The 14319-nt window shown below is 33.7% G+C and overlaps 1 protein-coding gene and 1 long non-coding RNA gene across 2 annotated transcripts; one reads left to right on the plus strand and one right to left on the minus strand.

Annotated features, from left to right (window-relative positions):
- Nucleotides 1–491: 491 nt before the first annotated feature.
- On the minus strand, nt 492–9795 carry LOC137394213 (uncharacterized). The gene is made up of 7 exons (XM_068080934.1): nt 9778–9795; nt 8021–8113; nt 7857–7937; nt 6528–6635; nt 6103–6298; nt 3599–3758; nt 492–1691 (listed from the first exon to the last, which is right to left on the minus strand). Exons 1-7 carry the CDS (start codon nt 9793–9795, stop codon nt 1553–1555), a joined length of 795 nt encoding a protein of 264 aa, XP_067937035.1. The 3' UTR covers nt 492–1552.
- A 2690-nt stretch (nt 9796–12485) lies between these two features.
- LOC137394943 (uncharacterized) lies at nt 12486–13642 on the plus strand. The gene is made up of 2 exons (XR_010978414.1): nt 12486–12869; nt 13422–13642. It is a non-coding gene; the product is annotated as an uncharacterized lncRNA (long non-coding RNA).
- The last annotated feature ends 677 nt before the right edge of the window (nt 13643–14319 follow it).

Below are 14319 nucleotides of genomic sequence, written 5' to 3' on the forward strand. Positions count from 1 at the left end.
ATTCTATTATCAGACTCTTATTTGCTTGAACAACACTAGCTCTGTCTTGACATATATACATATTTGCTGAATTTTGCTTAGTCAATCTTGCTAATAAACTGCCACTTTTACTGAAAAACAGACTACCGTATATACTCTTGTATAAGCCGCACCTGTGAGCCTAAAACTACGTTTAAAAGTTTGGGGTGTGGCTTATACCCGCAGTCTAAAAGTTATACCTGTAAACGTCTCGCGGCTAGAGTACATTTTAAAATACGTAAATGCTAAAAAGAATTCATCCAGCAATAAGACACTAGGAAATATCCAGTATTTGTACTGACGTAATGAGGTCATTAGTCATGGTCACTGTCATGTGACAACTCCAGCACTGGATTCTATTCATTGGGTTGCTTTTCATTGATGCATAAATGCAGTAGCAGTTTGGCTGGTAGATTCCAAAGTTACGTTCACAACTTTGCCTGTACATGGTGGCGGCTTATACACGAGGATTTACAGTATATTGAATTTGAAAGACCAAACAATTCAGGCAAGAGAGAGATTCTCGCACTTCCTTCTAACTGCACCAACTTGAGCAAAAAAGATACCAAAGCTAAAAATGCTTATATGTGTGCTAAAAGTATTATAATATGTTTAAAACAGGAGAAATATAATATATAAATAGAAATTATAATAACAGTTTATTACAGACATGCCATCTACAGTGGAACCTCTACAGACGTGCCATCTACATCGGTTCTCGAACATAATCTGTTCCAGAAGGTTGTTCGAAAACCAAGTTGTTCGAGATCCGAAACAATTATTCCCATTAGAATTAATGGATGTAAATTTTAATCTGTTCCAAGCCGAGATAACAACTTTGGTAAAGTATTTTTTTAACATTTTACACCATAAACTGTACTGTACATATACCTACTATAAATAAAAACGGGTAGATATAGATCGTATTTATTTTTAATAAAATATTTTCTATCTACAATGATGAGAAAAGAAAACAGAAAGTAGACATTTCGTATGTTTTGCTCTTAAAACATCAACAAAATTCCAGGTTAAGATACAATACCAAAAAGTGGAGAAATTGATAACGAAACAGCGAAAAATACAACAGATCAATTATATCAAAAATCATGTGAAAAAGAATATATAAACAGCAATGGCACGTTTACTTCACATCTTTGGAGGAGAATCCCCCTCCAAAACAATTTAGGGTTACTCGACTGGAGGAGTTGTCTCCCTAGCATATATCTCCAGTAGAAGAACGTCGTCCCAGATGGTTCTTTCGTTTTTGTAAGGAATTTATGAAGTGTAACTCGCTTCTCCCTTTGTTAATGAATGTTTCCATACTGTTTCCGGAGCTGTTCCAAACGTTTAATTCTAATGCGCATGCTGCGGTTTGGTCGAGAACCAAATTTATAGCTGAGATGAACAAATCTCAACTTTTTTGGTCGAAAACCGAATTGTTCGAGAACCGAAGCGTTTGGAGAACCGAGGTTTCACTGTATCTTGAAATCAACTCAAAAAGATGATGAGACGACTCCAAATAGATTGGTAGCCATTACGCAGCTGTAGTACACACTAGACCAACCTCTGGGGCCATGTACCACCAGGTACCTGCCACACCTCGATCGCCTTCCATTAACTCATCCAAGTCAACTGCACATCCAAGATCTATTAATTTTAGAGGAGCTTCCATGCTGGTAAAATAATATAAAGGACAATCACAAATATGATAAAGAATAAAATAATATAAAGGACAATCACAAATATGATAAAGAATAAAATAATATAAAGGACAATCACAAATATGATAAAGAATAAAATAATATAAAGGACAATCACAAATATGATAAAGAATAAAATAATATAAAGGACAATCACAAATATGATAAAGAATAAAATAATATAAAGGACAGTCACAAATATGATAAAGAATAAAATAATATAAAGGACAATCACAAATATGATAAAGAATAAAATAATATAAATGACAATCACAAATATGATAAAGAATAAAATAATATAAAGAACAATCACAAATATGATAAAGAATAAAATAATATAAAGAACAATCACAAATATGATAAAGAATAAAATAATATAAAGGACAGTCACAAATATGATAAAGAATAAAATAATATAAAGGACAATCACAAATATGATAAAGAATAAAGTAATATAAAGGACAGTCACAAATATGATAAAGAATAAAATAATATAAAGGACAATCACAAATATGATAAAGAATAAAATAATATAAAGGACAATCACAAATATGATAAAGAATAAAATAATATAAGGGACAGTCACAAATATGATAAAGAATAAAATAATATAAAGGACAATCACAAATATGATAAAGAATAAAATGTTATAAATGGCAGTCACAAATATGATAAAGAATAAAATAATATAAATGACAGTCACAAATATGATGAAGAATAAAATAATATAAATGACATTCTTAGGCAGATCATCATAATCCTGATTATGTCATTAACTCATTAACCAAGCCGAAAGAACCTATTAGCATGTTCAGAGCATAAGCAACATTCTAATCTAAGCATGCAAAGGAAAAAGTTATATGAACCATATTAATTTCTATTAATTAGCGCTGTGATCAAGAGTACCAACTAATGCAACTATAGCGTAACATGCGCTAGTCAAGCATTAGTATTAGTTATAATTATACCGTCAAATTTGAGTTATAACCATTTCTACATAAAAAAATTTTGACATAACAAAAGCTTTAAAAAACAAAGTAATTCCAACATTCAAATCTTAAAATTTCTCAAAACATTACAAATTCACAAGGAAAGCATTATGAAAAACAAGAAAAATAGGAATTACACGAACTCTGTTGCTTATTTTTACCACTTATGCCACCTTCCAAACCTACACACTGCCAAGCAACTCAGATGTCCCTAAGATAGAGTACCAGTTAAACCATTTTTATCGATTAACATTTTATTAATATAACTTTTACAAATAATTTTGACTTTAGCAAACAGTTTCTTCCCAGTTTTATGTAAAAACTTTGCTTGGTGGCTACATCCAAGTACCTGCAGTAGTACCTGCAGTAGTTATCTCTGTTTTCAGACTGAAGAATGAATAAAAGGAAATACAATTTTTTCTTGTAGGTATATAATTGTCTTCAACATAAAACACAATTTCAACGAATAAAGTAAATAGCAAAGTTAATAGGTTTGATTGAACAGATAGTTGTACGTGATAGTTGTACGTGATAGTTGTACGTGATAGTTGTACGTGATAGTTGTACGTGATAGTTGTACGTGATAGTTGTACGTGATAGTTGTACGTGATAGTTGTACGTGATAGTTGTACGTGATAGTTGTACGTGATAGTTGTACGTGATAGTTGTACGTGATAGTTGTACGTGATAGTTGTACGTGATAGTTGTACGTGATAGTTGTACGTGATAGTTGTACGTGATAGTTGTACGTGATAGTTGTACGTGATAGTTGTACGTGATAGTTGTACGTGATAGTTGTACGTGATAGTTGTACGTGATAGTTGTACGTGATAGTTGTACGTGATAGTTGTACGTGATAGTTGTACGTGATAGTTGAAAGCTGAGTACTACCTCGAGAAAAGGATGTTTGGAGGCTTGACGTCACAGTGAACTATATTATGTGAGAGACAATATTCTATGGCCAGTGTTGACTCCACCATCACTTTGTGTAACAACTTTGAAGGCATCGACTTGTTTCTGTAGTGCTTAATGATATGCGAGAGATTTACCCCTACAATACATAATCAACAAGTAGTTTATGGTTAATTAATAATACTTTAAGAATAGGAAAGAATAACAAAGTCAATAGCCTTTTGCAATTTGACCAAAATGCGGAGTCCATTTTTTGATCCCATCTGTAGTCCAACCTGTAATCTACATATATAAACCTCAGTGTTTGTCTTTTTGTTGGTCTTTTTATCAATCATCGATGTGTCCAGTTATAACAATTAAAATCCATTGATAAAAAATCTGCTTTGCAGATGATTTGATCTCAGTACCTCCAGGTCTGAAGACCGGCAATCTAAACCACTACAACCAAGTTCAACTGACTGTAGAGATGAATTATTGTGATGACATTAATATACTATATATACTATATAATATACATATTTATTAGTAGCAGTTGTAATCTGAGCTTGAGGTGATATTTTAAATGTAGCATTGCACTGTTTATATTAATTAATAATATAAGTATGATTCATAATGCTATATAATATTTATAAACAGTATAATTATTATTATTTAGATAATAAATGTAAATAGTAAATTAGAATCGAATAAACAATGAATATAACATAATACATATATTGAAAATAAATATGTAATACTTGTTAAATATTATATTTCAAAAATACTATCAAATTTCATGTGAAATAAAAATTATAAGTTAGAATCAATATAATATTTATATTCATATTGTTAAAAATAAAATTAATTAGTTTTTAATGTTTGCTTGCCATATCGTTATTTACCAAGCAAATAACAAATCACAAGAATATCTCAAAAGTACATTAACTTACTTATTAGTGCAAGGTAAGCACGTAGTGTGCATTATTTTATACAAAAAACTGTTTCAAATAAAAATTCATGAGCAGTCTTGGTATTTGTTGACATCGCCAGGTGATTGCGACAGGTAGCGGCAGGTGCCAATAGGTGATTGCGACAGTCTCTTTGGTCATACATACCTTCAGCAGCATTCATATAATTCAAAAACGGGTAAAGCTAGTTTATCTTATTGAACCCAATATGGAAGAATCTGAAATGATTTCTTCTGCAATTTTTTGTATATTCAATTTGCCAAATAAATATATAGCTCTATTTTCATTGTTGAACATGGAGACCTGATTAATTTTGAATTCACTTTTATTGCTGCGATAATCATAGTTGAACATGAAAGTCATTTTCATAATGTAAATTTTTCTGCATTGCTATTATTTCAAGACCCATTTTTATTTTAAAAAATTGCTGCAAGAGTCAAAATTTCTATTTTATTAAAAGTTTGTCTAGATGGAGTAGTGATGTAGTTATGATAAGTTTTACAAACTAGCCTAACACTATCGTTGCAAACGTAAATGGCGGGTGTGATGCTGTATTGCAGATGTTCATAACTGTAAAACTGGTGCTTGGAGATTAAAACGCTTGTGAATTATATCTAAACTATAGCAAAAGTTGTTTCACTTTACCTAGGGAGCATTTTGAAATTTATATTTCATCTGTATACAAAGAACATCAATGGTAAAAACCGAATGATACTTCTGGACGCATCTTGACGCCACTCAACGACCAATAAAACGTTCATTGTAATTCATTGTAAGGTTTCACTTTCATTGTAAGGTTTCACTTTCATTGTAAGGTTTCACTTTTGTTAATATTTATTATATTGTACAGTTTATCATAGAAGAAAATGCAGAAATTATAAGAATAGCAAAACTTTTTATAAAATTAAAGTAACGTATATTAAGTTAAAGTATATTTTCAAATTTTACTAATAGGAATTTTGAAATCTGGTGATTCTCATAATAAAAAATCTTACCCATGAGATATGAGTTGAGAGTCCAATTCACTTTAAAGAGATGACACACGAACAGGGTGTATGATTCCCTTAATTTAAAGAGATGACCCATGAACAGGGTGTATGATTCACATTAAAGAGATGACACATGAACAGGGTGTATGATTCACATTAAAGAGAAGACACATGAACAGGGTGTATGATTCACATTAAAGAGATGACACATGAACAGGGTGTATGATTCACATTAAAGAGATGACACATGAACAGGGTGTATGATTCACATTAAAGAGATGACACTTGAACAGGGCGTATGATTCACATTAAGGAGATGACACATGAACAGGGTGTATGATTCACTTTAAAGAGATGACACACGAACAAGGTGTATGATTCACTTTAAAGAGATGACACATGAACAGGGTGTATGATTCACTTTAAAGAGATGACACACGAACAAGGTGTATGATTCCCTTTAAGGAGATGACACATGACCAAGGTGTATGAGTTACTTCAAAGAGATAATCCCAAATTTTCAAAACTGTTTTTAAAAGCTCCTTACCTTTGCAGTACTCTAGAGCAAGTAAGACTTCATTTCGGTCTTCAGAAAAACAGTAGAAATCCATAGAGATAACATTGGCATGAGACTTAGCAGAGAGCTTTTTATAACACGCTGCTTCTCGAAGGAGACTCTTGTTAATATCCTCTTGCCCAGCGGCTCTGTCTTGCACATCTTTGTACTTCCTTTTATGCAAGGCCTTTAAGATATGCTCAATAATTAATTATGGTTTAATTATCAATAAATAGTTATTTTTATTTGGAGACAGAACATTTGAAAAGGAGCTAGTATGATTTTCTTTCTATGAGTTGCATTATAATACTAGGCAATACAGCAGTTAATATATTAACTATTTGTATCTAGAAAAATCCCTATAGCTACATGTGTTTGTCTACTAAGTACACATAACAAGGTAAGAACGGTCTTACCATTTTTATACACAATTTTCTCTTTTCTTTCATCATCAGCTCAGCTTTGTAAACAATACCAAAGCCACCTCGTCCAAGTGGTTGCTGAATATAGATACAGTTGCTGATCTGTAAAAAGACAATTACTGACCTGTATGAGATTAACTACTGACCTGTAAGAGGTCGACTGCTGACTTGTAAGAGGACAACCGCTGACCTGTAAGAAGTCAAATGCTGACCTGTAAGAGGTCAACTGCTGACCTGTAAGAAGATAACTGCTGACCTGTAAGAAGTCAACTACTGACCTGTAAGAGGTCAACAACTGACATGTAAGAGGTCAACTACTGACCTGTAAGAGGCCAACTGCTGACCTGTAAGAGGCACTATCAACATAAAATGCTATTCAACCAACTCTGTCCAGTCTACATCCATGACAAACTACTCTTAAAGGTTGACTGGCACCAAAAATCACATTACAGTTATTTGGTATCATAAGATTCACCATGTCTTACTCTGTTGTGTTGCATGTGCAAAATATACGGGAATGTGATTACAAGCTCTTAAAAGTTCAAAAACGAACAGTTAATCGCAGCCACACGAGACCGCTGTAGTTTGGATTCGCTTTTCAAATGGCTCAAATGGGACGTAGTTGTAACAGGATGGTTTCTGTTTACACTTTCATGCAACCTTATTCGTCGAAATATTTTTACAAATATACTTCACGCATTCAATAAAACCATGTCTATTGTTCTTACGCGTCTGTTTTATCGTCATTGTAATGCTGTCACTTTTGGCACTGATATCTTATAACTTACCGTAAAAAGTCGCTAAACTTTTTAACCTTAGCTCGAAGGAGTACATATCATTGTCTGATAATCATGACGAGCCTGTTGGTCACCTGTGATAATCGAAAAGTGCTGCAAAAATTATTTGCAAAGTATTGGGTCACATGATCAGATTACGACTTGCCGATTAGACCAAACCGAAACAAAACTGTAAAGTAGCGAGCATCTATATTTGATACGGGGTCTTCAGTAAAACCCGAAGTGTTTGTCATAAACTAGTGCTACGATAAGTTTTATATTGAGCTTTTTATTGGCCTTTTAATTCACGTGAGGACATCACGTGACAAGACGATAACCAAAGTGTAATGACTACGTCAGATAAATAAAGAGATTCCAATCTACGGCGGCTTTTCGTTTTTGAGCTTTTAAGAGCTTGTAATCACATTTCCACGTATTTGGCACCTACAACACAACAGAGTAAGACATGGTGAATCTTTTGATACCAAATAACTGTAATGTGAATTTTGTTGCAAGTCAACCTTTAAGGAATCTGAACTCAGCATACATTTCTTTCAGGTGCCTTCTTTCCCTCTCGTCTGTTCAAAGGAGTGTCTAACATCATCAAGTAAACGCATTTTTTATCCCCCTACAAAATAATAAAAAAAGATTAGATGTACATATACAATCCTTTACAATACAAAAACAAATAATCTCAGAGCAGCAAAATACCTGAAGTTGAACTTTTTTGTGACCCTGCTTAAGCTGCTTCTTCAACTCCACCTGCTCAGTTCTTCCCTTGCATATTAGCTGCTTCAATTGTACCTGCCAAAGCATACATGATAAGAACACCGTCAAACAGTCAAATGCAGAATGTTTGTACTATTCTTAATAAATAAATATTATCCTACTTTTAAGCACTTGTGGAAGGTTTGCGCTGCATTAACAGACTTTTTTAAAGAAGCTACAGCAAATCACAAACGCAGCAAATAAGTCGATTAAAACCCAAATGAAATCAAGATGCTTATAACAACTTTTTTTATTCACACCACTGCTGCTATATACAATTGTAGGTAAGGGTTTTCACACTACCCCAAGCAGCATTTGAGAGCTGGCGCTATAGCTACTGTCATAGTAACTGTCCAGCGTATTGACTTGAGGTATGAGCTCCAATGACAGCTTGCAAGTTACAGGGTTGCCATATAAGTTACACAACACAGTTTGAGTCTCAACAGAATATAAGCAATAAACCAGATACAACACTTATAAATTTCATTTGTAAACAAGAACCAAGTAGGCAACTACTATAATAGCCAATCTTTAGATACTAACAATGTCGAGAGAGAGAGAGATAGAGAGAGCGAGAGAGATAGAGAGATATCTGAGTCTATTGCAGTGACTGAACTGTCAGTGCACACAGTAGTATGTAAACCTAGAGTATTGTTGTGACTAGAACCAAAACTAAATGGTTACTAGAGGCAGTTATGGACATATACATACTCACAGCTGTATACGTGAACATAACCATTATACAAACCTACATCGATATAGACCTGAAATGATACCAAAAAGTTCATAGAGACTTATTGCAATATCTCATCAACACAAGCACACTCTATCACCATCTGCTGATCCCATCAGCCTAAATGAGTCTTACTTCAGTACCCAATACATTGAGAACCTTAGCCGAAAGTCCTCTGTGAACCTACAGATTTCAACTGCGATTTCACAACTACTAACAGTATAGCAAATGAGAGGGTTAAACATGATAATATCAGGAGCTACTATTGTGACTCTACGTCTCAACACCCGCTGCGTAATATTACATAGACACATTCTATCTTTATCGTAAGTTTACTTGTATTGTTATTTTATTATTGTATTGTTTATTTACTAATATGCTTATATTATTTCTTGTTGAATAATGATTGGCCTAAGTCACCCATACATGTACAATCTAACTTGTCTCTTATCATAATCATGCAGCATACAAATGCCCTTGTAGGTTGATGGTCATTGAACATGTGCAACAACAATTAGCGCTTTATATTTGATGTGCTATTACGCTTGTTGTTGACTATCAAGTTTGACTAATTACTGTCTGCACTTATTGATGGCAGCAAGTAGGCCTTGCATACCCTAACTGAGCACTTCGAAAATTGTAGCGGTTTTATTGAAACATTCAAAGCAATCCTTTGTCTAAGTTATACATCTATCCACCTTCAAATAAGTGCAGCTCTCACCTATGTAACATTATGTTAGTAGAAATGTTTTAGAAAACTTATACAGTAGTGCTTAGAAAACCCCAACGGTGTATACAAAATCTTGTTAGTCTACTTATCCGATTTGGATTATTTATATATAGCGAGCAAAGGCAATGTACTAGCCAGCGTTACAGAGGGAGCACACTCGTAGTGCATAGTCAGCATAAGTCTCAGTGAGCTACGAAATAATTGAAAAAGTTACAAACAAATAGAAAACATAGCTACCCGTGTTTTGTCTCCCATGTTTAGATCTAGCTTGCTTTAATGTTGTATTAAATCTACTCTGTGTCTTCTGATAGCCATGATATGTATTAATATCAAATTGAAAATTGTACAGCACGTCATTTCGTTATCATCTCGTGTTTGCGAACTCCTTCACAATATGCAGCAGAGAATTTAGCTTGCTTTTCAAGTCCGTCGAAGATTAGTGTCGCTGTTAAACAACAGCGAAGACCGGGAAAAACCGCTTTTTTCCCCATCGGGGAAAACCAAAACACCCGTATAAAAATATTGCTCCGCACATCAACAACAACAGTGTTTTATTATTTCTAACTTTATATTATGAACGAGTTTTTTACTTATAATTAATAGTTCAATTTCAATTCAAAAAATTCAATCAATTTCAAAATATGCTCGTAAAGTTAAGACCATTATGCACTGATCAAATATTTTCACAATATGTACTTGTACTGCAGAGCTGTAGAGCTTCGCAGAGGCCGTGAACAGAACCGGAAACGAAAACACTTGTTTTCAAACAAACTCGATCGTCATACTGATCTCTAATGTAATATTTATGCCTCGCTTGTCGAAGACCGGTGCGCTATTTGCCAATGACAGGGGAGATAATGGAAAATAGAAGGGTATACAGTCATACTTCAACTTACGAGCTTAATGCGTTCCGAGACTGAGCTCGTATGTCAATTTACTCGCATGTTGGTGCAATTCATTTATATATAGAACAATTAAATATATATTGATTGGTTTCCATACTCTAAAAAAAGGCAAATAAAACACTCAAAACAAGATGTTGTAACAGAAAGAACATGTTGGCTATTGTCCTTACGTACTACATGCTTTCAAAAAGCAACAAATAAAAAATAATGCAAGGAAATGTGATTAATTAAAATGTAAAATTAAATACATACAATAGCAGTTAACACTCGCATTTGCCAGGGAGGGAGATATAAGTTATCCTTCGTTACAACAGTTGACTTTGATAAATTTAGATTTTATCAAAGTGTTAAAAGACAAACATAGAAGCAAACCTAAAAGCAAACTTTCATTTTCAACTAAACGTAATTAAAATTTCTTCGGCGCTCATAGTTTGAAATTTCTCACTGGTTAGCGAGAAATCTTTCCTTTTTTTCGCTTTCACGACTAGCCGGCCGTTTTAAGATAAACCTATCTAAGGACGTTTGCCTTTGTCGCCCTTGCAACATGTTGCGATTAGGACGAACACAGGTGTCGTCACGAATGGTTAACACACGATCACTAGCCAACTTGTCCGAATGTCTATTAAACAGTTTGGATAGATAGCGCCGGCCTTTTCACATTGCATCGTTTCAGTTACGCTGCCACCGGCCAATTGTTTGTCCAATGCCATCAGCGGTCGTGAAGATCGCTGCACCGTTTAGAAACTATGGCTAGTCCTTTTGCGAACTAAATGCCCTGAATATAATCCTTCTGTTTGATAATTATGAATGTATTTCTGTCATATTGCCGAGCTATCTGAATCACGCATACACATTTCGCATATTTTTCAATACTTTTCCGTTTAATATCGACTGTTATCATTTGCTTTTTCTTTGTATTATCTTTCATTTTACTGGCAAACTTTCGGTCTACGCACAGTACTTTTAATTCACATAATTCTGCACAGAAAATCGTGCACAAAAAACACGGTACAACAGTATAACCTGAGCAGTTGAAAAATACAGAGTGATGCTGTTCTAATAAAACACCTCCGACATACTTGGCAACTCACTCAAGTGCTCGTATCTCAAACATGGCTCGTATGTTAGTGCTAAAACTTGCTAGAAAGCTGGCTCGTATCTTAAGTTTCTCGTACGTTGGAGCACTCGTAAGTTGAAGTATTACTGTACTGTACAATCATATGTAGTTCGTATTAGTAGAGAAGCAGCCTTCTATAAAGTGCTCAAAAAAGGCGATTTATTTTATAATAGGATGGATAATATGCTGAATTAGTGTCCTAGACCATAAGTTTATGCTGATTCGGAATATCTAGTTTCTACACTTCTAAACTAGCCACCAGACCATACCTGCCAACTCCCACGCATTGGGCGTGAGACTCACGCAATCACCCCAAAGAAAAAATGAAAATGCATGAGAAATGCGTGAGATTTTTGCCCCAATTTCCACATTTTTATATATACGGTATAAAATTATGGAAATTGGGGCCACCATTTCCTGCTACCAGCTACCATTATATATACGTATATGGTTTTGGGGCAATTGATACATCAATTGCCCCAAAACCAAATCCCACGCATTGCCCCACTCTTGGGTTGGCAGGTCTGCACCAGACTAATTATAGTGTATTACGTGGTACAATAAATTAATAATATAATTTTTATAATTTACAAGTTCGACCAGTACAGAGCGGGTCTGTGCTACATCAAACTAGATCAAAATTTGTAGCTGATTTCAAATATCATATTATGAGATTTCAAAAATGCATGGATTTAAATTTATATTACATAATAATTTTATTATGTATGTTATATGCGTAACGTGAAGTATGTATTCAAGTGAAAGTAAACACACAATTTTAACATTGTTTTATATGATTGGTAATGCATGATACTATTTTAGCAGATATTTCTACTAGTTTAGCAAGTTCAAAGTTGAAAATACATTTTGGTGCATTTACGTCGGACCATCACTGAATCCTAATAAAACCGTTTCCGGTAACGATTTCTTTACTTATTCGTTAGTAATTCAACGCATTTTATTTTCTTTTAACCACAGTCAGTTAATTACGATGGGCAGATAGATGTCTCTTTGCTAGTTGTGAATCTGACACTAGAAGTCGTAGCATAACCTTTTTTAGAGTTCTTGTCTCTCAGTAGCCAAATTTAGCAAAACTATGGCTGTCCAAGGTAAAGCGTGCCGACTTAACTTTTCGCAGACTACCTGCTAGTGCGGTCGTGTGCATTAGGCACTTGCATAAGAGCCAGCTTTATTTGGAGCAATTTGGGACAACTACCAGATTAAGAGTGAAAGAGGGAGAGGTTCCATTCCCTAATGGTGTTGTACCATACAGTGAGAGAGCATCATCAAACAGGAAAACCTCAACGGTAAGTAATTTGTGAAAAATTTTAAATAAATATTAATAACAAATATAGTTATTTTATTATATAAATTAATAAATATAATAAGTCAAAATATGTAGTACTGTACATTAGTACAAAAAAATGATTTGATATGACTGGGTGACAATGAGCCTCAGGCTGAACGGCATAGGCTACATTTGATGGTAACCTGATTAACTTGAACCAACTTGGTTAACTGAGTAAAAGTTAGTGAGGGAATTTAAATTTTCTGTTCGGATTGAATTGTCAGAAATGCTTTAATTTTTCATAAAATATATGACTAATATTATCATAAAATTTGGATTGCATTATTATTGTTATATTAATGCTAGCATTACTAATATAGGCTTTACAGATCACTTGAAGCGATTAGCCCACATGATTATATTTGTAGTATTTGCGTTGTTTTGTAACATTGATTCATCAAAAGAAAACCTAATTTTTACAATCTAATTATATAATAATAAATTGCAGATTTAAATTAGGCCTCAGTTTGTTATTGATTGTTGGCATTTATTTTTTCCTCTATAACTTTAGCAATCATCCCATGCAAGTATACAAACCATGTCGCTAATATTCACAGGAGCTTTCCAAGACACAAGTTCATCCAGTGCTCTCATGAATCAATTGATCCGTGAGGGATGAAAAAATATATTATTTATACCCAATGTTGGCATGAAAGCTGTATGTTGAATCTAATAATATATTCAGAAATATCAAAGCACAGGAAGATGTGTAATATAATATTTTATATATCACTTACAATGCCTTTGGTTTGTGATATAAGAAGATGTAGTCATTTATTGCATAATAATAAACAGAGATTGTACAAAAGGTAAATATTCTGCAGCTGGTTGACATTTGAATAAACAGAAACTTTGCAGATTTATAATATATTGAAAAATAGCAACGAATAATTTGATGTTTACAGAGAAATGGAAAGAAAGGTGAAATGGTTAATTCCAGGAAGTGCAAGGCACAAAGTCCTTTGTGATGCGTTTGGGCAAGCAAGACTGCTAAACACATTGCGTCTGTTGAACCATGGTCAACACACTGGTGCTTTAAAAACCTCCACAGTCTCATATTAAGTTATGCACCAAAGCGAATAGACTTTGATCCCCCAGGATATTTTACAAGAATTAAACTAGCAGTGATAGATCACAACGCGAATGTGGGAAGAGAAGTTCTGACTGGTAAGCTGTATCTGCAATAAAATTATACATGGATTATACTACTCTTCAGCAAGGATACAACTTTTACAGCTTGTACAACATTAAAGATAAATTTATGCAGAGATTGTAATAACGCAATTAATAACTGGCATTAAATTTTAATTATAATAAATTATTTATTAAAGATAGCGATGGGAAACTGAAGATGACAGTCTATTACTGTAAAGAAGCTAAAGGCTTTCGCACAAGAAATGTATATGCTA

The sequence above is a fragment of the Watersipora subatra genome, chromosome 4 (assembly GCF_963576615.1).
Source record: "Watersipora subatra chromosome 4, tzWatSuba1.1, whole genome shotgun sequence".
Classification (NCBI taxonomy): domain Eukaryota; kingdom Metazoa; phylum Bryozoa; class Gymnolaemata; order Cheilostomatida; family Watersiporidae; genus Watersipora; species Watersipora subatra.